At 45.8% G+C, this 21287-nt stretch overlaps 1 protein-coding gene across 2 annotated transcripts; it reads right to left on the bottom strand.

The window, feature by feature from the left end:
• Positions 1-715: 715 nt before the first annotated feature.
• Positions 716-21137, bottom strand: LOC100592711 (cytochrome P450 4F11). Of its 2 annotated transcripts, XM_030820555.1 has the most exons (12): positions 20795-21137; positions 16794-16938; positions 14769-14822; positions 14551-14678; positions 12112-12233; positions 11163-11433; positions 9658-9724; positions 9331-9460; positions 1810-1943; positions 1650-1714; positions 1351-1433; positions 716-954 (listed from the first exon to the last, which is right to left on the bottom strand). In XM_030820555.1, exons 1-12 carry the CDS (start codon positions 20990-20992, stop codon positions 777-779), a joined length of 1575 nt encoding a protein of 524 aa, XP_030676415.1. In that variant the 5' UTR covers positions 20993-21137; the 3' UTR covers positions 716-776. The 2 variants fall into 2 exon arrangements, with proteins under 2 accessions (XP_030676415.1, XP_030676416.1); XM_030820556.1 differs by lacking the exon at positions 16794-16938 and having other exon boundaries at positions 20795-20845.
• Between the last annotated feature and the right edge of the window lie 150 nt (positions 21138-21287).

Here is a 21287-nt window from a genome sequence, read left to right as displayed (position 1 = left end):
TTTCTGAGAGAGTAAGTAATAATAGCCCCACATATTTAGCATTCATTGTGTGCCAGGCACAGTTCTGAGTCCCTTACATTGAGACCTCAGGAAAACCCTGATGTAGGTAATGCTGTTGTCTCCATTATATGGTTGAGGGAACCGAGGCACAGAGAGAGGAATTAACTTGCTCAAGTCACACAGCAGAGCCAGGACTTGAGCCCAAGAAGTCTGGCTCCAGATCCTATGCTTCTGAAGGTAAGGGAAGAGAGTCACAGAGGGAACGCACTGGGAGGGGGAGAAACAGGGGTGGGATGTTGGTGGAAAAAGGAACTAAAAATTTCTGAGAGCCTGCCAGGGTGGAAGCTGCACCCCTTTCCCTTTGTTCTGAGCTGAGGACTCCAGGCTTGGGAGGACATTCCCAGGACAGATGAAGGGATCTACCCTTATGGTTGCTTCTCGCTGAATCAGTCTCAGTCTTGCTCCTTAAACCCATTCTTAATCCTGTTCCCTCTCGTGCTCAAACACCTCCCAGGGCTCCCTACTCCCCACAGGATAAAGTTTTTACTTGGGCTCTGGGAGAAGCCACTAAGGGCCTAGGTGCCCTGTGCTCAGCCAGAGAGGCCGTCAGGGTTTTGGGTTCAGAGACACCACCCTGCCTCCACCCACTCACCTCCCTTTCTCAGATCCCACCAGTCCCCAGGAGCCCCATGCTGGCTGTCAACGAGGCTCAAGCAGAAGTGTCAGCATAGTTTTATTCCTGGGACTCTACAAAGGTGGATGGGTGGGTCGGACAGTCACTGTGAGTTCGCACCCAGGGGCTCCACCCGCAGCCAAAGTCCACCCTCTGCGCGCAATATCAGCTCCGGCTTCCTGCGGGGTTCATTGTGGGTCGGCAGGACGCGGAAGCGCAGCAGCGTGAGAGCCAGGACCACCTTCATCTCAGCCATGGCAAACGCCTGCCCGATGCAGTTTCTGGGGGTGAAAGTGAGGGAATCTGACTGTGCCCATGACCCCCATCCCGGCCCCATCATGCTTAGAACCTGGCCTGGGACCCCGACTCGCACCCAGATCGGCTTGAGGGGCAGAAAGAGGGGCTAAGTGTCCATAGGACTCCCATGTGTGCTTGCATATCCCCCAAACCTGGCCCAGGCTCCTACCCCCAGTTGAGATCAACAGATGAAGGAGGGGACTCTGTGCACACCGCAGACCCCTCTAGGACCTTTCCAACCCCATCCCGTGAACGGTTGCCCATGAACTCCTGAGGAAGGGAGGGAAGGACAGCTGGAACTGCGACCATCTGTAACTTCCCCCTTTTTGGACCCCTGCACCCATCATGCCATCTCTGCCTCAGACACAGGCCACCCTTACCTGGGCCCTGCCGAGAAGGGAATAAAAGCCAGAGGTGACCTCTCCTTGATGTTCTCTTGGTCGAAACGGAAAGGGTCGTAGACCTGCCGATGAGACCAAGAAGGCTTGCTGGGTGGGGTCTCCCAGTTGGGTGGGGTCTCCCAGTTGTCTCCAAGACCACCATCCTTGGAGAGACATTTTGGCAGATGTGTCTCCATTGAGGGGAGGTGATGTTGGATTTTTTCCTGGCCAAAACCCTGTCACCTCCTCTAGGAAAGTTGGAATGGACTCCAACAAGGGTGGGGTGAGGGAGGCAGTACCTCAGGGTCTGGCCACACAGTTGGGTTGTAATGGATCCCGATAATACTGATGAGGCAGACAATGCCTGTGGGAGAGAAGAGGGCAGTCAGGACAAGGCCCCCCTGCCTGAGAGACCCCTCTTGCTACCCAGGAGGCTCCTCCCCCTGAGGCTGTGAGCACCTTTGGGGATGACCCGGCCTTCTGGGAGCACAATGTCCTGGGTGCAACATCGGGAGATGACAGGGACTGGGGGATGCAATCGCAGGCTCTCCTTAATGCACATGGTCAGGAAGGGCAGCTGGGCCAAGTCATCCCTAAGAAAACACCCCAGACCCAATCATTATCAAGGGAACAAAGACACAATTCTCCAGCTTCTCTGTTTCCAAGTGAGACTTTTTCTCCCTATCACAAAATAAATTCCACATGGATGAAATACTGGAGAATTTAAAAAGCAGAAAAAAAGTAGAAAAGCAGAGAATTAGAAAAGTACCAGAAAAAAAATGGTGCCGATTTTTTAAAGATTATTCTGAGGAAAACACAACACTCTGAAGCCAGCTATTAAAAAGGTTAACATATTGGCATAAAAGTAAATATCCTTTATGGCAAGGAAGCAAACACAAAATGCAAGTGAATAAGAAACAAAATACACAGATCCAGTGTTTTGCTCTTATTCATCATTGTATTAGAGATAGTAGCAAATGCAATTAGACAAAGGAAAAAAAAAGAGAGGAATGCAATTTGAAATGTGGCGGTGGCAGATGGTGATTTTATACTTAGAAAAACAGAACACTTCACTGGAAAAAATTTATAAACATTTAAGACCCAGTAAGGGAGCTGAATTGTTTGCTTAATCTTTCTTCTTTTTCTGTGGCTGTTTAAAATTTTAATACATTGTACACTTAAGTGGCTCTATAAAACATCCTCTACCCCTATGGCCCAAAGTCACCTGCTTCTTCTCCTCACAGGTTGCCTAAGTTATTATTATTTTTATGTATTTTTCTAGAGCTAATTTTTAGTATCTTAAAAATATGAGTACATCATATACTATACACATATTCCATATCTTTTCTCATTTAACAGTGTGTCAGTCTTTTCTTGTGTAGCTCCTGGGACTTGTATCAAAATAGGGTTATCCCGACTCTGAAGCTATAAAATAATTCTCCCATGGTTTCTTCTAGAGCTTTTAACAGCCTTTAAAAAAAAAGTATATACTTGAGTAATCTAAACATTGTCTCATTATAAGGTATGGCAACCAGATTGAGTTGATTTTTTTTCCAGGAAAATAACAAGCATCTGGAAAAAGATAAAAGATAAGATATTAATAATAATGATAATAATATAAAATATCTGAATTAAATTTTAACAAGAGACATAAAGTCTCTGTATTTCAAATGAATTTATACATTTCCCTCTATCTGAATAAAAGATACATTTCACCATAGCAACAAAATATGTAAGGATTGATTTAACAAAACATGCATATGATATCTAAGCAAATATTTTAAGCTCTATTAAAAGCTTAAATATTATTTGAATACATTAATAACCATTTTACTATGACAAACTATGTGTCAATATTATGATGTTACCTGTTTTCACACATACCAATCATATATTCACGTCAAACAAGAGAATATATTCAGTGCAAATGATAATCTATCTAATTTTTATGAACTTGATGAACTTACTCTAAACTTTTTTGGGAAGAAAAAAATCATGAAGGGCTAGGTCAATCTGAAAATAAAATATTAGAGAAGAGGAAGTCGGCTTAGGCAAAGAATGCATGACTAAGACCTCAAAAGCAAATGCAACAAAAACAAAAAATAAAGAAATCGGTCCTAATTAAACTAAAAAGCTTCTGCACAACAAAAGAAACAATCAGCAGAGTAAACAGGCAACCCACATAGTGGAAGAAAATATTTGCAAATTATGCATCTGACAAGGGACTAGTATCAAGAATCTACAAGGAACTCAGACAAATCAGCAAGCAAAAAACCAAATAACCCCATCAAAAAGTAGGCAAAGACATGAATAGGCATTTCTCAAAAGAAAATGTACAAACAGTGAAGAAACATATTTAAAAATGCTCATCGCTAATCATCAGGGAAATACAAATTAAAACCACAATGAGATACCCCCTACTTCTGCAAGAATAACCATAATTAAAAAGTCAAAAAACAATAGATTTTGGTGTGGATATGGTGAAAAGGGAACACTTTTACATTGCTGCTGCAAATGTAAATTAGTACAACCTCTGTGGAAAGCAGTAAGGAGATTCCTTAGAGAACTAAATGTAGATCTACTATTCCATCCAACAATCTCACCACTAGGTATCTATCCAAAGGAAAAGAAGTCATTATATGAAAAAGACACATGCACACGCATGCTTATAGTAGCACAATTCACAATTGCAGGGATATGGAACCAATCTAAGTGCCCACTGACAAAACAGTGGATAAAGAAAATGTGGCATATACACACCATAGAATACTACTCAGCCATTAAAAGGAATGAAATAATGTCTTTTGCAACAACTTGGATGGAGCTGGAGACCATTATTCTAAGTGAAGTAACTCAAGAATAAAAAACCAAATATCAGGCTGAGGCAGGTGGATCACAAGGTCAGGAGATCAAGACCATCCTGACCCTCCTTTCACCTGGCTAACACGGTGAAACCCCATCTCTACTAAAAAAGACAAAAAATTAGCCGGGCGTGGTGGCAGGCGCCTGTAGTCCCAGCTACTTGGGAGGCTGAGGCAGGAGAATGGGGTGAACTCGGGAGGCAGAGCTTGCAGTGAGCCGAGATCGTGCCAGTGCACTCCAGCCTGGGCGACAGAGCAAGACACCGTCTCAAAAAAAAAAAATCATATAGTCTCACTTATAAGTGGAAGCTATGCTATGAGGATGCAAAAATATACAGAGTGATATAACGGACTTTGGGGACTCAGGGAGGGAGGTTGGGAGGGAGGCAAGGGACAAAAGGTTACATATTGGGTGCAGTGTACACTGCTTAGGAGACAGGTGCACTCATCCATGTAACCAAAAACCAGCTGTACCCCACCCCCAAATTATTGAAATAAAAACAGAAGAGAAAGTCACTCTACCAGATATTAAGACCTATTACTGAGTTACAGTAATAAATGTAGCATGGCAAAGCTGCAAGAACAGAAAAACAGACCAAAGAACAGAATAAGGAACTCAGAGACAGATATGTGAATAAGTGAAAACCCACATCTGGTAAAGGAAGCCCCACAAAACCCTGGGAAATGGATGGATAGTACAGCTACAAAAGAAAATGTGGAAAAAATTGGCTTCATATCGACTAACCAAAAGTGTCCCCAAGAAGTCAAAAGGCAACAAAAGACAGAAAAAAAGATTTATTTTAATACATAGTCTCATAAGTAAATATGGGAAAATAACCCAAAGGAAAACAGCAATGTAAGATGATCTCTTCCATAAAAAGAAAAAAAATGGCAAGAGATGTTCTATCCCACTCTTATTTAAGGAAACGTTCACTAAAAGAAGAAATATGCAGACTGACAAAAATTCAGTGTGGCGAGTCCTCAAAGATCTAGGGGCAGAAATACCATTTGACCCAGAAATCCCATTACTGGGTATAGATCCAAATGAATATAAATCATTCTGTTATAAAGATACATGCATGCATATATTCATTGCAGCACTATGCAGAATAGTGAAGACATGGAATCAACCCAAATGCCCATCAATGATAATCCAGATAAAGAAAATGTGGTTCATATACACCATGGAATACTATGCAGCCATAAAAATGAACAAGATCATGTCCTTTGCAGGAACATGGATGGTGCTGGAAGCCGTTATTCTCAGCAAACTAATGCAGGAACAGAAAACCAAGCACCACATGTCCTCACTTACAAGTGGGAGCTGAACAAAGAAAACGCATGGACACATGGTGGGGAAAAACACACTCTGGGGCCTGTCACAGGGAGGGGTTGGGGAAGTGAGAGCATCAGGAAGAATAGCTAAAGGATGCTGGGCTTAATACCAAGGCGATGGGTTGATAGGTGCAGCAAACCACCATGGCACATGTTTACCTATGTAATCAACCTGCATAGCCCGAAACTTAAAATAAAAGTTGAAAAAATAATAATAATAATGTAATACTCTTGGCGAAGTTATGGGAAAGCTGCCATCAAACTCAGCTAATAGGAATAGATTTTTTATTATTATTAAAATTGTAGAGTAAAACAGCCTTTGATTCTGCAATTGCACTTTTGGGAATTTGTCCTGCAGAGATATTCACACAAATAAGCAATGGTCACTATACACACATGCTGACTGCAACAGGTTTAATTTAGCAAAAGTCTGAAACAAGCTAAATATACATTGATGGAAAGAGGTTTAGATAAACATCCACACAACAGAACACTAGTACCATAGAATACAATGCAACTACAAAAAAGGAGGAAATAGGTCACTAGCTGTGTCACACAATGCAAGCTGGAAGCTAAATCAGTACAGAGATTCTGGAAGGCAAATTGGCCGTATCTACAATAATTGGAAAGATACACAAGTGCTTTCAACAAAGGTGTGAAACAAATAAAATATGGAATGTTATGCCATACTAAAAAAAAAAAACAGCTGTTGTTTAAAAAAAAAAACACTGTTGAGTGGCAAAAATAAGCCACAAAATGCATATATGTAAATAGCAAAGGGCAAAATACATAGTGTAGATATATATACCAAATATATATTTCTATGTATATGGAAATATATACATTTCATTGACTCCTAATTATTAAATTAAATAAACATATTAATAACATATTATTATTTAATAATTAGGAATATATATAGTATAGTGTGTATGTATATACTACTCTATATATAGAGAGAGTATATATATACATACTATATATAAGTATATAGTATATATGGAAATATATATTTCTATGTATATAAATACATACATTTCATTGACTCCTAATTATTAAATTAAATAAATATATTAATAAATTTAATATGTATTAAAATATATAAATATGTATATATTTCATTGACTCCTATTTATATCAATAAAACACATAGCATATATATGGAAATAGATGATAGAGATAGATCGATGGATGGATAGATAGACAAGAAGGATGAATCGATAAGATAAAGGATGGATGGATGGATGGATGGATGGATGGACAGATGTATGGATGGATAGATGGACAGATGTAAATAGATAGAGATAGATAGATAGATAGATGATAGATAGATGATAGATAGATAGATAGATAAACAAACAGTTAGATGACAAATTGATATCTCAGGAGACCCCTTTAGGGAAAGGGAAGATATTAGGTGGGGTCATGGGAATGTCAAGGTTAAACTCTGTCTTATCTGTAATGTCTCATTGAGTCCAAGAAGAATCTGTTCTCATCATTGTTTTTGTAAGTCAACACTCATTTTCCATGTATAAATGCAAAATAGAATGGTATTCAGCCTTTAAAATGAAAAGAATCCTGTCGTTGGTGACAATATGGATGATTCTGGAGGACATTATGCTGAGTGAAATAAGCCAGGCACAAGAAGACAAATAGCAAGTGATCTCAATTATCTGTGAGAACTAAAATAGGTAACGTAGAAATCACAGAAACAGAAGAAAACGGTGGTTGCCAGAGGAGGGAGGAAGAAGGAACAGGAAGATGTTGGTCAAAGGGTACAAGTTTCCATTAGACAGAAAGAATAAGTTTTGAGATCTATTATATGCATGGTGACTACAGTTAATAATAATACATTATGTTTTCCAAAACGGCTAAAAGAGAAAATTTCAAATGTTCGCACTGCTAAAATAATAAGTATATGAGGTAATGGATATGACCATCAGGTTGATTTAATCATTCTGCATTGTGTACATCATAACATCACAATGTACCCCATAAATATATATAATCAAACTTTGTCAATTAAAAATAAAGACAAATTGAAAAACTCATTTTCCAAAACTCATATTTTGAGAAAAACAGAAGATCTTAAAGATACATGTGTCTATTTTATGTACTCCTACTCATATAGAAAAAGAGTGTGTTCATATACAGTGGGCATCAGGGTAGCCATTTTCTAGAAGGACACACAGAAAAGCATTGATGATGGAAACTGCCAGAGTGAGGAGTGTGAGGCTTAAGAAGGAAGCTTACTTTTTATCAAAATTTTTGGACACTTTTTTTAACAATGTGTAATTTTGCTTGAAATCTTGGTTTTAAAAGCATAAAAATGTTTCTCCACCTTACAGGACTCTGTGCTGAGCAAAGGCTTGGATGTAAGGGCGCTACCTTCAAAAGGCCTGTCCAGCTCAGTGTCTCCTCTCCATTCCCAGCTCCTGGCCTGGCTCAGACCTCAGAATGTCCTTCCCTGGGACTTCCTTCTACAACTGGTCCTCTCCAGTATGCCCCCTACACTAGCCCTAAAAAGATTGTTCTGCTACCTGTCCCCTCCCATTACCCTTGAGTTAAAATTGAAGTTCTTGACTTTTTTCCATGTATTCCACACCCAGGCTCTGCTGCCATCTCCAGGTTCATCATCTCATCATGACTCAGTTTCTCCCTCTCTATTCATCTCTCTTGTTTCTTTCTGTCTTCCCTCTCTCTTTCTCTCTCGCTTTCCTTCTCTCTCCATTCTCTTTTTATGACCTTCTCCCTCCCCCTGCACACAAGCCACTTCTCTCTTTCCCTCTTTTCCTTCTCTTCTCTCTCTCTGTTTCTCTCGCTCTTGGTCTCTCCCTCTCTCTCTCTCTCTCTCCCCCCCCCTCCCTCCCTCTCTCCTCCCTCGACCTTTGCCTAGGCTCTCTTCTTGACCTAGAGCCCTACTGCATCCAAATATCTACTTATCATTATTAAGGATCTCAACTGAGGCACCTCACTTTTATTTTCATCTATTCATGTCTTTTAGAGAAAAATTCTCACTATGTTGTCCAGGCTTATCTTGAAGTACTGGCCTCAAGTGATCCTCCTACCTCAGCCTCCTGAGTGGCTGGGATTACAGGTGCCAGCCACCATGCCCAGGTGAGACACTTTCTGTACCCCCAGTCATGCTTCTCTTGTTCTCAACCTCATCCCTGCCCATGTGGGCTGGGAGTTTCCTGTACTGGGACTGTTCCCCAACCAGGCTGGGAACACCTGGGAAACAGATCGCAGGGCTGGATCCTTCCAAGTGTCTCCAGAGCACCGAAAGGTGCTAGATACAAAACTGGGGATAGGAATGCAGTGTGGGAGCATTTGCTGAATGAAGACTGGATGGATGAACAATGCAGGTGTTCTGGATAGGAGTGAATGACTTTTACCCTCAGGTCTCCCTTATAAATCCCTGGACTGTACAACAGGATTGAAATTAGGGTACAGAAGAGCAAACATTCAGAAAGTGAAGATGTTTGAAAAAACATGATAATTCAGTGAAAAGAGGAGGTGGAGGAGAAATTCATTTGCTGAACACATGCTAAGTGGCATCATCTGCCTTCATATGCTGTCACCAATTCTCCCAGCAGCCCAGGTCCCAAAAACCTGCAAACCATCCCCTGCTGGCCAGGCTGTGTATTAAGCCCTGCCTCTGAGATTTGCACCGATTCCCGCTAAGCGATAATGGAAGAATTGACCAAAAAACTCCCTCCCTCCGCCCACCTGAGGAGCAGAACCAATGAGAAAAGATCAGGAACAGGCCAGCGCCTGCACTCACCATTCAATCTCTATAGGTTCACGGTCCTTCAGAAGCTCTTGCACTTCTTGTCGGCACCGTTCCTGGTATTCTGGGTGCTTTGCAAGGTGGTACAGGACCCAGGAGAGACCACTGGCTGTAGTGTCATGGCCTGAGGGGCAGCCAAGCAAAACTGGGTTTCTGGGCTGCTTCAGCACCAGAGGGTGGAGAGCACCCAAACTTTGAGGCCCTCAGGAGAATGTAGGGAGGGGGAGGATGGGCAGAATGAAGTGATCCAGGGTCCACCCACTATGTCCCTGGGATGGAGAGGCCCCTGTCCCCACTGTATTCCCACACTGAGACCCTCACCCTCAAACATGAAGGTGTCAGCTTCTGCTCTTATGTCCTCATCAGACAATTCCTTCCCATCTTCATCCTGGAGAGAAGGCAAGACAATATCCCTGCCCCAAATCACACCAGTTCTGAAGGCTCTTGAGTCAAACCTAAGACAATTTCTGAAGATCCATCCTCCTTCCAGAAACCCAAGCCCATCATGCACTCCTAGATGTCTCTTGGTCACCACCATCAGAGCCCACCACCCACAGGCTTCCCTGCTGGCTTCTTCGCCTCCTATTTGGCCCTGCTGGGAAGAGTCAATGACCTATGGATATTTTCTTGTTTCTGAATAATGAGGACTTTTGGAGTAAAGCATTACTGGCAACCTGGGTTACAGCATATTTCAATGGCAATTTCGCTTGGAGGTTAGAAATTACGTATTGGCTGGGCATAATGGCTCACACCTGTAATCCCAACACTTTGGAAGGCCGAGGCAGGTGGGTCACCTGAGGTCGGGAGTTGGCAACCAGCCTGACCAACATGGAGAAACCCCGTCCCTACTAAAAAAAAAAAAAAAAAAAAAAAAAAAAATTAGCTTGGCATGATGTTGCACGCCTGTAATCCCAGCTATTCAGGAGGCTGAGGCAGGAGAATCACTTGAACCCGGGATGCAGAGGTTGCGGTGAGCTGAGATCATACCATTGCACTCCAGCCTGGGCAACAAGAGTGAAACTCTGTCTCAAAAGAAAAAAAGAAAGAAAGAAAAAGAAAGAAAGAAAGAAAGAAAGAAAGAAAGAAAGAAAGAAAGAAAGAAAGAAAGAAAGAAAGAAAGAAAGAAAGAATTACTCTGAATGTATTTGCTCACATTCTAGAGTGATAAACTCAGAGTCCTTCTTATCTTTCCAGAAGGCGTCTGGGTTATAAACCTATAAACCTACAGGCATGGCGACCTCACTGGAAAGGAGTAGTTTTTATTCCAGAACAAAGCAAACATCCTCTTTCTCTCTCTCTCTCTCATTCCCACTCTCGCCCTAGAAGGAAGAAGGGGCAGATGTGCTAGCTATCCTATATAAGCCCCAAGATGTATACTGTGGAGCCCCTCTCTGCAGTGCATTCTGGTGTATTTACAGGTAAAAACATTGTGTTACCCTAGAAGGAATATGGGAATGGAGAGCCAGATCTACAATCCTACTCTGGTTGCTGCTATTGCTGTGAATGATGAATAGGCTGCTGTGTGATCCAGGGGTTTGGTGCATCTGTCATCATAGATACAGACATAGACATACAGATATGCATGTGTCAGCCTAACTTGCTAACATGTAAGTAGAGTAAAATCTCAGGCTCCTGACTGTTTCAAACTTAGCAGTCCCCTGCCAGCTGAATTCCACAGAGTCATCTCTCAAACCTGTCTCTGACCTGTCTTTTTCAAGCATGTTCCATGGCTCCCAGTGCCCTTTGGATCAAGTCCAAGTTCTTTCATTTGACAGAGGCATAAATCTCCACTCTATTACTTGAATTCACATCCCAGAGAAGCCTACCTTGCTCAGCAGAAGCACATCAATGAAGTCTAAAGTCTTGGACTGTGCCTTGTTCTTGAGGAAATCATCAATACCCTGAGTGGGGAGGGTGCGGCGCCGCTCCTGGATGACGGCATCTGTGAAGTCGTGCACCAGGTGGCAGGCCCTGCGGAAGCGCTGCCCATCGGGAGTGAGATAATACAGGAAGTCCGTGTGCAAGAGAATCTGCTGGTTTCTCTTTTCTACAAAGGCACTGAGCTCCAAGATGGCGGCAATATATTCACTGGGCTTCCTGCATGCAGGAGGTAACAACTTAACATATGCAAAGTCCCAGGAGCACCTCTCACCAGCAGCTAGAAGCTACTGCCCACCAGGAAATTGAGTATCCAGAAACAGCCAGGAGACTTGACTCTCCAAATTCTCTTCTCTGAGGCATCCCATCTCTGAGAGCTGCCTCCATGCACCCAGGTACCCAGAGCATAGCTTGGACACCATGCCTCTCTCCTGTCTCTCCCACCCAGTATCCAGCCTGGACTCTTTTCCTTCCAAAAACTGTTCACAAAACTCAGACCTCACTGTCTTCCAGCTCTTTCTGACCCAGCCCCCACCATAACCGACTTGCATTCAAAGTCTGCTCCATGTAGCGTCTACATGACAGGCAGACTTCCACAGAGCTCAGCTGCGACTACATCTGTCATCGGCCCAACCCCCTTCAAAAGATTCCTGGGAACTTCCTGATAAAGTTGATGCCACTTTTCCTGATTTTCAATGTCCTGAAATCTATCCCCGGTCTACTTCCACAACCTCATGTCTACTATCTCTCTCCCCTTCCCCATCCTTCAAAGCCCAGCTGTGACACATAGAAAGTGCCTTCAGAAAGGCACTTCTGGTAACCCCGGTCAGCCATCCTTTTCCAACCTAATCCCTTGGGTTCGAGGCCCAAGTTCTCAGGTCCTAGGAAAGGACTCACTCCTGACAATTGCTTTCAAAGCTGAAGACGCATTTCTGCAGACTGTCCAAGGTCATGAGGCTGATGTGTTCAAACATGTCCAGTCTGGTGCTGCCCTCTGAGGCCAGGCGCTGCCACTTGTCCTGGCCAGAGAAAAAACAGAGCCAAAGCTGGGAACTGCCTCCTGGGCACCTTCCCAGACCCAAACATCAAGATGGACTCCCCGCAATCATCCTCCTGGTCCTCTGCCCTAGGTACCCATCCCCAGGAAGGACCAGCCTGGGATAGAAGCGGAAATCGTTACTATTAGGAGATAAAGACTCATGGCTAGGAGTCGAGAGACCTGGGTTCAAGTCCCAGTTCAGCCTCCTATGGTCTGTGTGCTCTTGGTCAACCTCCTGCACTCCCGTAGGTGCCATCTATCAAATCTTCAGTAACAGTTAGGACAACATGCTTTGGGGCCAGATAAACCAGGACAGAATCACTGCTCCACCACTCCTAGCTCACTTACTGTCTGGTTGAACTTTGGCAAGCTCCCTAATCTCTCTGGACCTCAGTTTCATAGTCTGCAATAGGACAAAACCAACCAAAACCTCACGGGGTTATTAAAATTAAATTACAAAATATGTGTCATGGAGTTGGCAAATGGTACTGTTTCTGGGATATGGTGAGTGCTCAGTAAATGTTGGTTTTACTCATCTCCATTGTTATAAATTCATTTCAAAAATATCCCTACTGTGGGAGGGGAACATTACACACTGGGTCCTGTCAGGGGTTTGGGGACAAGGGGAGGGAAAGCATAAGGACAAATACCTAGTGCATGTCGGGCTTAAAACCTGGATGACGGGTTGGTGGGTGCAGCAAACCACCATGGCACATTTATACCTACGTAACAAACCTGCACGTTCTGCACATGTATCCCAGAACTTAAAGCAAACATGTGTATGTGTGTGTGTATACACACACACATATATATATACATATATGTACACACACACACCCTGTAGTTGTTTGGGCCATTTCTCAGAATTGTGTTTGCAGAGAACAACATTGAGAGATAAGGCAATGACTGCTCCTGGACACATATCAGGCTTGCTTCTGCTTGCTAAAAAAGCAGATTCCTGGCCAGGCACGGTGGCTCACACCTGTAATTCCAACACTTTGGGAGGCCAAGGCGAGTGGATCACGAGGTCAGGAGATCGAGACCATCCTGACTAACGTGGTGAAACCCTGTCTCTACTAAAAATACAAAAAATTAGACGGGCATGGTGATGGGCACCTATAGTCCCAGCTACTCAGGAGGCTGAGGCAGGACAATGACGTGAACCCAGGAGGTAGAGCTTGCAGTGAGAGGAGATCACGCCACTGCACTCTAGCCTGAGCGACAGAGCGAGACTCCAGAAAAAAAAAAAAAAGAAAGAAAGAAAGCAGATTCCCTAAGCCTAGTGCTCCTTTCCTTCCATGCAAGGTACTGCATGAGCAGGCAACTACTGAAACCTCTTTGTGGCACCCCATGGGATTTGGGTGGTTTGGAGAAATTATGCAAACCAAGAACATGCTGCTTGCTATGCCATGAGTAATAAATCGCCGTTTGTCTCTGACCCAGGACTTTCGTATCTCCTTGCAGAATCCATGAAGTATTAACAAAGCTAGCTTATCAGCTTGCAATTAAGAAAAACATCCTAAGCACTTCACAAAATCCCAACTCCCAATTCTTCACTTCTCCCTTTGCGCCGTGATTTCCAGCAACTTCTATTAAGAGATGGAGACTGTTTTATGACCCTTTGAGTCTGTGCTGACCTAAGCCTGGTTGAACTTTGAAACATTGCAGAGAAAATGTCCAGAGACATTGCAGTCTCCTGGCAGTCTCTCAGAATCCAGTCTGTGCCATGTGAACAGCAGGGTGCCTCCTGGAGGCAGAGAAACACATGGAGAAAAGTCCAGGTGTCCTAGCTGAAGCCATCCCAGGTCAGCCTAAAGCTAGTAAAGCCCCAAACAAACATGTGAATAAACTGAGCCAGGATCAGCAAAGCTGCCCACATGACCCACAGCTGTTCATGTACCAAGAGTGATCCCATTCACATGCAAAAGAACCAGCCAACTGTCTCACACACTTGTTAAGTATCATAAACCCTTATTGCTCTAAACCAATGAGTTTTGAGACAGTTTGTACTCAGCAATTGCTACTATGCAATCTTCATCTTTACTCTCTTGAGTTTGAAGGATTTCTGTGAGAGAAACATGGAAACTCACACCTTCTGAGACCTACTATGTGCTGGGGACATGAATCCATTACCACCTTTTAAGTAGAGATTATTATTCCCATTTTACAGATAAGGAAACCAAGGCTCAGAGAGGAAGAGCACTGGCCCCAAAGCACAACCAAAATTCCAGACCAGATATGCCTGTGATCCCTCTGCCCCAAGGCTCCAGCTGGGACCCAGAGTTCAAGGGACTCACGTGCATGATGTTCACACTCTTGTTGAAAATCTTCATATACGGCTTCAGGATGTTGAAATGGAAGGCAGGCGTTAACATTCGACGGTGGCGGCTCCACTTGTCACCACCACTCAGCAGGAGCCCATCCCCTGGCAGGGCAACCAAGAACAGTGGTCAAGGGCAGCACCCTCCCTTATCCCTAAAGGATATCCCCAACCCCATTCACCTCAATTACTCACCCAGCCAGGGCTTCAGGAAGCCATAGAAAAGCATATCCTTGGGTGCGACAGCAGCTGACATGATTGAGGACCATCAGGCGCCATGGAGAGGGGTAAGAGAAGGACTTTGGGTATGGAGGAATGCTCCCAGCCAGGGGTGTGCACTTCCACTCTTCCCACCCAGCATAGCAGGAAGAAGGCCAAAGGTAGAGGAAGAAGGGAGGATGGTGGAGGAAGGAGAGACCAGACCAGGCTGCAGCGACAGAGTAGAGCAATAACACAGCATGCCCCAGTACACGGTGACATAGCTCCTACATGGTCCAACATGTTCTGCAACACCTGAGCATAGCTCAACACTCTACAGAACGCCTTCACAGAGACCTAGGGCACTCTGTCTACCCCCAGCACTCTCTGCTATCTTCTGAAATGGATCTGGGACCTGGAATATTGCCCTGACATTTGTTAACATTCCCTGACATGGCCAAAACACATATGACAAACCCTAAACGACACAACATGCTCTGCCATGGGCCTGAGATGGTCTGATATGACCTCTGTGTACCCCAATAACGGGTCCCAGATAGCATTTAAATATGATGTCACTAATGTCCTAAATATGGCCCAGGTGTAACCAAGCCTATTCCTCAGGCGTAATTCAAATCTACCCTAAGATCTAACTCTACTAAGACTCAAATAATATCTCAGACAGTTCTCAAAGAGACCCTGGGTCCTACACCTTGGATAAGCACCAAACATGGCCAAGACATTTGAAGTAGAATAAAGAGACAATCTCACACTATATCTCAGACAAGAACCAAAAAGACTCTGACATGCCCCAAATGTCCTCAGCCACAGCTGAGCCCCACACATGATGACTTCTCTGTATGATCCCAGGTGGAAGCATATACCAGATACAATCAAATATAATGTAGAAAACATAGGCTATCTATGGGACCCTTGGGACAAAGGTGGGCTTTCTGATTGGAGCTGGGCTTCTGAGACTCATTGTTGACACCATATGAAAAGGCAAAGTGACAGAGAATGGTAAAATCGAGAGAAGGAGACAGATTCCCAGTGATGTGGATTAATTGACACCTGGATCCAACTATACCTGAAGACCATTCTCCCCAGACTTACAGCACATTGATTCTCTTTATTTGCTTAGACCACATGGGTTTGAGTTTCCATCACTCACAACTGAAAGAGACTTCAGCAGCCAGAGAGAGCTGAGGACCTGCCCAGAGTCACTCAGCATCCTGAGGTTACAGCCATAGTTTCTGTGGGATGCTTCCCCTGCCCCTGCTTAGCCTGGCCTGTTCAAGCACAGGATGAGCAGAGGTAAAGAAAGGGCCCCAGACTGGGGTGGGATCTCCTACTGGAGATTCCTGGGGCCTGTAGCAGGAGAGCCATGAATAGGGTGGATGAGTGACAGGATGAGATAAAAGGAATAAACTCACCAGACTTGAACATCACATAAATAGCAGCCCAGATTCTCTACCAGCCTCAAATCTCCCTAGTGCTATAGGCTTAGGGACAGGCAAGGCTGATGCCAGGCCTGGCAGGGGGACCTGGATACTAATGATGTCCACTGCATCACCCTTCCCCTTGCTTTAAAATCGTTTTACTCATTTTTCCAGCAACTCCTCCTCCAGGAAGCCTTCCAATCTGCCCCCAGGAAAGACCTTGTTCTCCCAGTTGTCACACCCATCTCCTTCTTGCCAATTCCTGACTCCACGAAGTTTGAGATGTCTCTGTCCAGATCCATTTCCTCAAGCATGGGGCTTCCTCAAGGACAGGGCCCCAAATTGAGGTTTCTTGGGGTCCCAGTGGTGCCCAGAACACAAAGGCAGAGAGAGATGGCAGTGGAGGGAGGAGACGCTGACATGGGGGTTCATGAATACATGAAGGAAAGAGGAACATGGCTGAGAGAGAAGCAGGAAGAGGAACCTGCGTCCTGCAGGGGCCACACAGAAGCTTAGGGAGGGGAGAGGCTAGAAGGCCTTCGATGTTTCCCAGCCCCCACCACCACAAGCTCTGCACGGGTACCTGAGGCACTGGTGACAGGCCGGATGATGTCAGGGTGGCATAAAATGACGAGAGGGAAGGTAGGACCCAGCCACAACTTAAAGCCCTGGGGATATGTGGCCACTAGCTGGGTGAGTGTCTTCATGCCCTCTTCCGTGGGAGTGACCTGAAAGCAAGGCAGAGGCTGTCAGCTCTTGTGGTGGTTAATTCTAGGTGTCCTGAATTAACCATGAATTCCATGTGACTGAGCCAAGAGATGCCCAGATAAAACATGCTGGTAAAACATTATTTCTGGATGTGTCAATCGGTGTACTTCCAGAAGAGATTCTCATTTGAATAGGTAAACTGAGGAAGGATGATCCACCTCCCCAGTGGGGGCGGGTGTCATCCAATCCTTTGATGGTGCAGATACAACAAAGAGGCAGAGGAAAGGGTAGATTTGCGCTGTCTTCTGGAGCTGGCTCATCCATCTGCTCCTGTCCTTGGACATGAGAACTCCAGGTTCTCAGGCCTTTTGGGACTCAGACTGAATTTACAACACCAGTGTCCCTGGTTTCTGGCTTGCAGATGCTATATCATGGGACTTCTTGGCCTCCATCATCACATTTTCCAATTCCCATAATAAACTCTCTCTCTCTCATGCTCTCTCTTTCTCTGTCTCTGTCTCTCCGTCTCATGCATGCATGAGATATAAGACGGAAGATATCCTGCCAATTCAGTTTCTAAAAACAGCCCTGAGTAATGCACCCCCCCACCAGGAGCCACAGCAAGTTCCCCCCGCAGCCTCTAGATGTGGTGCAGCCTGTGCCCTGAGCAGTGTGTCTGGATTCTGAACCGCTGCAGAGAATCTCTGCTGACCCCTGCTCCATCTCTCTTGGGGCTGTCTCCAAGATCCAAAGATAATGGCTGGGCGTGGTGGCTCACGCCTGTAATCCCAGCACTTTGGGAGGCCATGGTGGGTGGATCACCTGAAGTCAGGTGTTCGAGACCAGCCTGACCAACACAGTGAAACCCCCATGTCTACTAAAAATACAAAAATTAGCCAGGCATGGTGGCTCACACCTGTAGTCCCAGGTACTCAGGAGGCTGAGGCAGGAGAATCACTTGAACCTGGGAGGCGGAGGTTGCAGTGAGCTGTGATTGCACCACTGCACTCTAGCCTGGGCAACAGAGCAAGACTCTGTCTCAAAAATAAATAAATAAATAAATAAATAATCCAAGAGTAAATACCAAAGCAGAGGGAGAAGGCAAGCTGTCTGCTCAAGAGGATGTGTTTTCTCATCTTGGAAATGGTTTCAACCTGGGGACGGCCACATGGAAAAGTCCCCATGGAAGGAGGTTTGTGGACAGCAGTGTGGCCTCAGGACACGTCCCTGAGGCTGGTTCCTACATCCCTTTCACATCCCGGCTGGTCCGTACCGGCTGCTGTTCCTCCCACTCTGGGGACATTCCATTCTCAGCAGCCCCCAGGCGTAGAGGAGTGACTCTAAACTGTCCACAATAAGCACCTCCTGCAGGCCAGGCTCTCTGCTAGTGTGTCCTAGTCACCCTCCACTGCACCCATGGACACACCCATCAATCTTGCCATTTACAAGTGAACAGACCAAGGCCACGTCCCCCAAATGGGAGAGCAGGTCTAAGTAGGAGGTCAAAGTCTGCGGAGTCAAGGACAGCTTCTGAAAAGAGAAGAGAGTGGCCAACTTTTATTCAGGCAGGTAACAAGGCCGACTGGGACATGTTAGTGAGGAAGAGCAAGATAGGAGGAAGGTGCGTCCAGAAAAGGAGGCAGCGGGAGACTGCCCACACTTCTCTTCTGGCCCCACTGTGTCCCTGCGTGTGGATAGGGGCTCAGAGCTAATTCCTGTGGGAAAGCAGCAGCACAGAGATGGGCAGACACAAGCAAATGGGCCAGGCAGGGAGTAGTCCCTGGACAGTGGGTTCAGGAGGCCTCAAGTCCAGCAGTGGACAAGGTGCAAATGCCAGGAGATATTTGCTGTGTGCAGGAGCCCATCAGAGGTGCAGTAACACAGGGAAGACAGACAGGACAAAGATCCAAGCAGGCTGGAGTGGGAGGACAGGGAGGTGAGAAAGACTTGGGATGGCACATCAAAGGAATGAGTGAGTGAGGAGAGGAATGAGTGAGTGAGGAGAGGAATGAGTGAGTGAGGAGAGGAATGAGTGAGTGAGGAGAGGAATGAGTGAGTGAGCAGAGGAATGAGTGAGTGAGCAGAGGAATGAGTGAGTGGATAGAGGAATGAGTGAGTGAGCAGAGGAATGAGTGAGTGGATAGAGGAATGAGTGAGTGAGCAGAGGAATGAGTGAGTGGATAGAGGAAGGAGTGAGTGAGCAGAGGAATGAGTGAGTGGATAGAGGAAGGAGTGAGTGAGGAGAGAAATGAGTGAGTGAGCAGAGGAATGAGTGAGTGAGCAGAGGAATGAGTGAGTGAGGAGAGAAATGAGTGAGTGAGCAGAGGAATGAGTGAGTGAGGAGAGGAATGAGTGAGTGGGTAGAGGAATGAGTGAGTGAGCAGAGGAATGAGTGAGTGAGGAGAGGAATGAGTGAGTGAGGAGAGGAATGAGTGAGTGAGCAGAGGAATGAGTGAGTGAGGAGAGGAATGAGTGAGTGGGTAGAGGAATGAGTGAGTGGGTAGAGGAATGAGTGAGGTGAGGAGAGGAATGAGTGAGTGAGGACAGGAATGAGTGAGTGAGGAGAGGAATGAGTGAGTGAGGAGAGGAATGAGTGAGTGAGGAGAGGAATGAGTGAGTGAGGAGAGGAATGAGTGGTGGAGAGGTGAGTGAGGAGAGGAATGAGTGAGTGAGGAGAGGAATGAGTGAGTGAGGAGAGGAATGAGTGAGTGGTAGAGGAATGAGTGAGTGAGAGAGGAAGGTGAGTGAGAGAGGAATGAGTGAGTGAGGAGAGGAATGAGTGAGTGGGAGAGGATGAGTGAGTGAGCAGAGGATGAGTGAGTGAGGAGGGATGAGTGAGGAGAGGAATGAGTGAGTGAGGAGAGGAATGAGTGAGTGAGGAGAGGAATGAGTGAGTGAGGAGAGGAATGAGTGAGTGAGAGAGGAATGAGTGAGTGAGGAGAGGAATGAGTGAGTGAGAGAGGAATGAGTGAGTGAGGAGAGGAATGAGTGAGTGAGAGAGGAATGAGTGAGTGAGGAGAGGAATGAGTGAGGAGAGGATGGAGGAGAGGATGAGTGAGTGAGAGGAATGAGTGAGTGAGGAGAGGAATGAGTGAGTGAGAGAGGAATGAGTGAGTGAGGAGAGGAATGAGTGAGTGAGGAGAGGAATGAGTGAGTGAGGAGAGGAAGGTGAGTGAGGAGAGGAATGAGTGAGTGAGCAGAGGAATGAGTGAGGAGGAGGAATGAGTGAGTGAGGAGAGGAATGAGTGAGTGAGGAGAGGAATTAGTGAGTGAGCAGAGGAATGAGTGAGTGAGGAGAGGAATGAGTGAGTGAGCAGAGGAATGAGTGAGTGAGGAGAGGAATGAGTGAGTGAGGAGAGGAATGAGTGAGTGAGGAGAGGAATGAGTGAGTGAGGAGAGGAATGAGTGAGTGAGGAGAGGAATGAGTGAGTGAGCAGAGGAATGAGTGAGTGAGGAGAGGAATGAGTGAGTGAGGAGAGGAATGAGTGAGTGAGGAGAGGAATGAGTGAGTGAGGAGAGGAATGAGTGAGTGGGTAGAGGAATGAGTGAGTGGGTAGAGGAATGAGTGAGTGAGGAGAGGAATGAGTGAGTGGGTAGAGGAATGAGTGAGTGAGCAGAGGAATGATTGAGTGTGGAGAGGAATGAGTGAGTGAGGAGAGGAGTGAGTGAGGAGAGGAATGAGTGAGTGAGGAGAGGAATGAGTGAGTGGGTAGAGGAATGAGTGAGTGAGGAGAGGATTGAGTGAGCTGCCTCCCTCTCTTCTCTGTGTTCCCACACCCCAGCCACCCTCAAAACCCAGCTCCCTGAGCCCCATTCCTGCCCCTCAGGAACTCCATGCATCCTGAGATCCCAGACCCGTCCTGCTGACAAACTTACCAGGCCCTGGTGTCCCCAAAACCAGTTCTGTTTCGGGGGTTGGGGAAAACACTGGAGGTGACGGCAGTTGTCATAGAAGGTGTAGGTCCAGGCCAGGACGCGGGCCAGGAGCCAGGAGCCCCCAACCAGCAGCAGAAGCAGCCATGGGGATGCTGCCACGGGCCCGAGGCCCAGCCAGGACAGGCTCAACTGCAGCATCCTGCAGGGCAGACGGGATGGAGGGTGAGATCCTGAGGCCCAGGGAAGGGCCCAGGAAGCTCCGGGGACAGTGGAGAGGTGCAAGGATGGGCAGTGCTGGAGGCAGATCAGGGAAGGCTCTGAGATGGGTAAACAAGAGCTGAGATCTAAAGTCCAGAAAGGCCAAATCAAAACCAGCAGCCAAGTGGCCTCCAGTTACACAGAAAGGGAAAGAGAGAGAGAGGCTGATTAGAATCCAAAAAGGCCCAGCCTGAATCACTGGGAGGTTGCCAGGGGTCCGGTTACCAGGAAATCA

The sequence above is a fragment of the Nomascus leucogenys genome, chromosome 10 (assembly GCF_006542625.1).
Source record: "Nomascus leucogenys isolate Asia chromosome 10, Asia_NLE_v1, whole genome shotgun sequence".
NCBI lineage: Eukaryota > Metazoa > Chordata > Mammalia > Primates > Hylobatidae > Nomascus > Nomascus leucogenys.
This window is presented reverse-complemented; position numbering and strand designations above follow the sequence as displayed.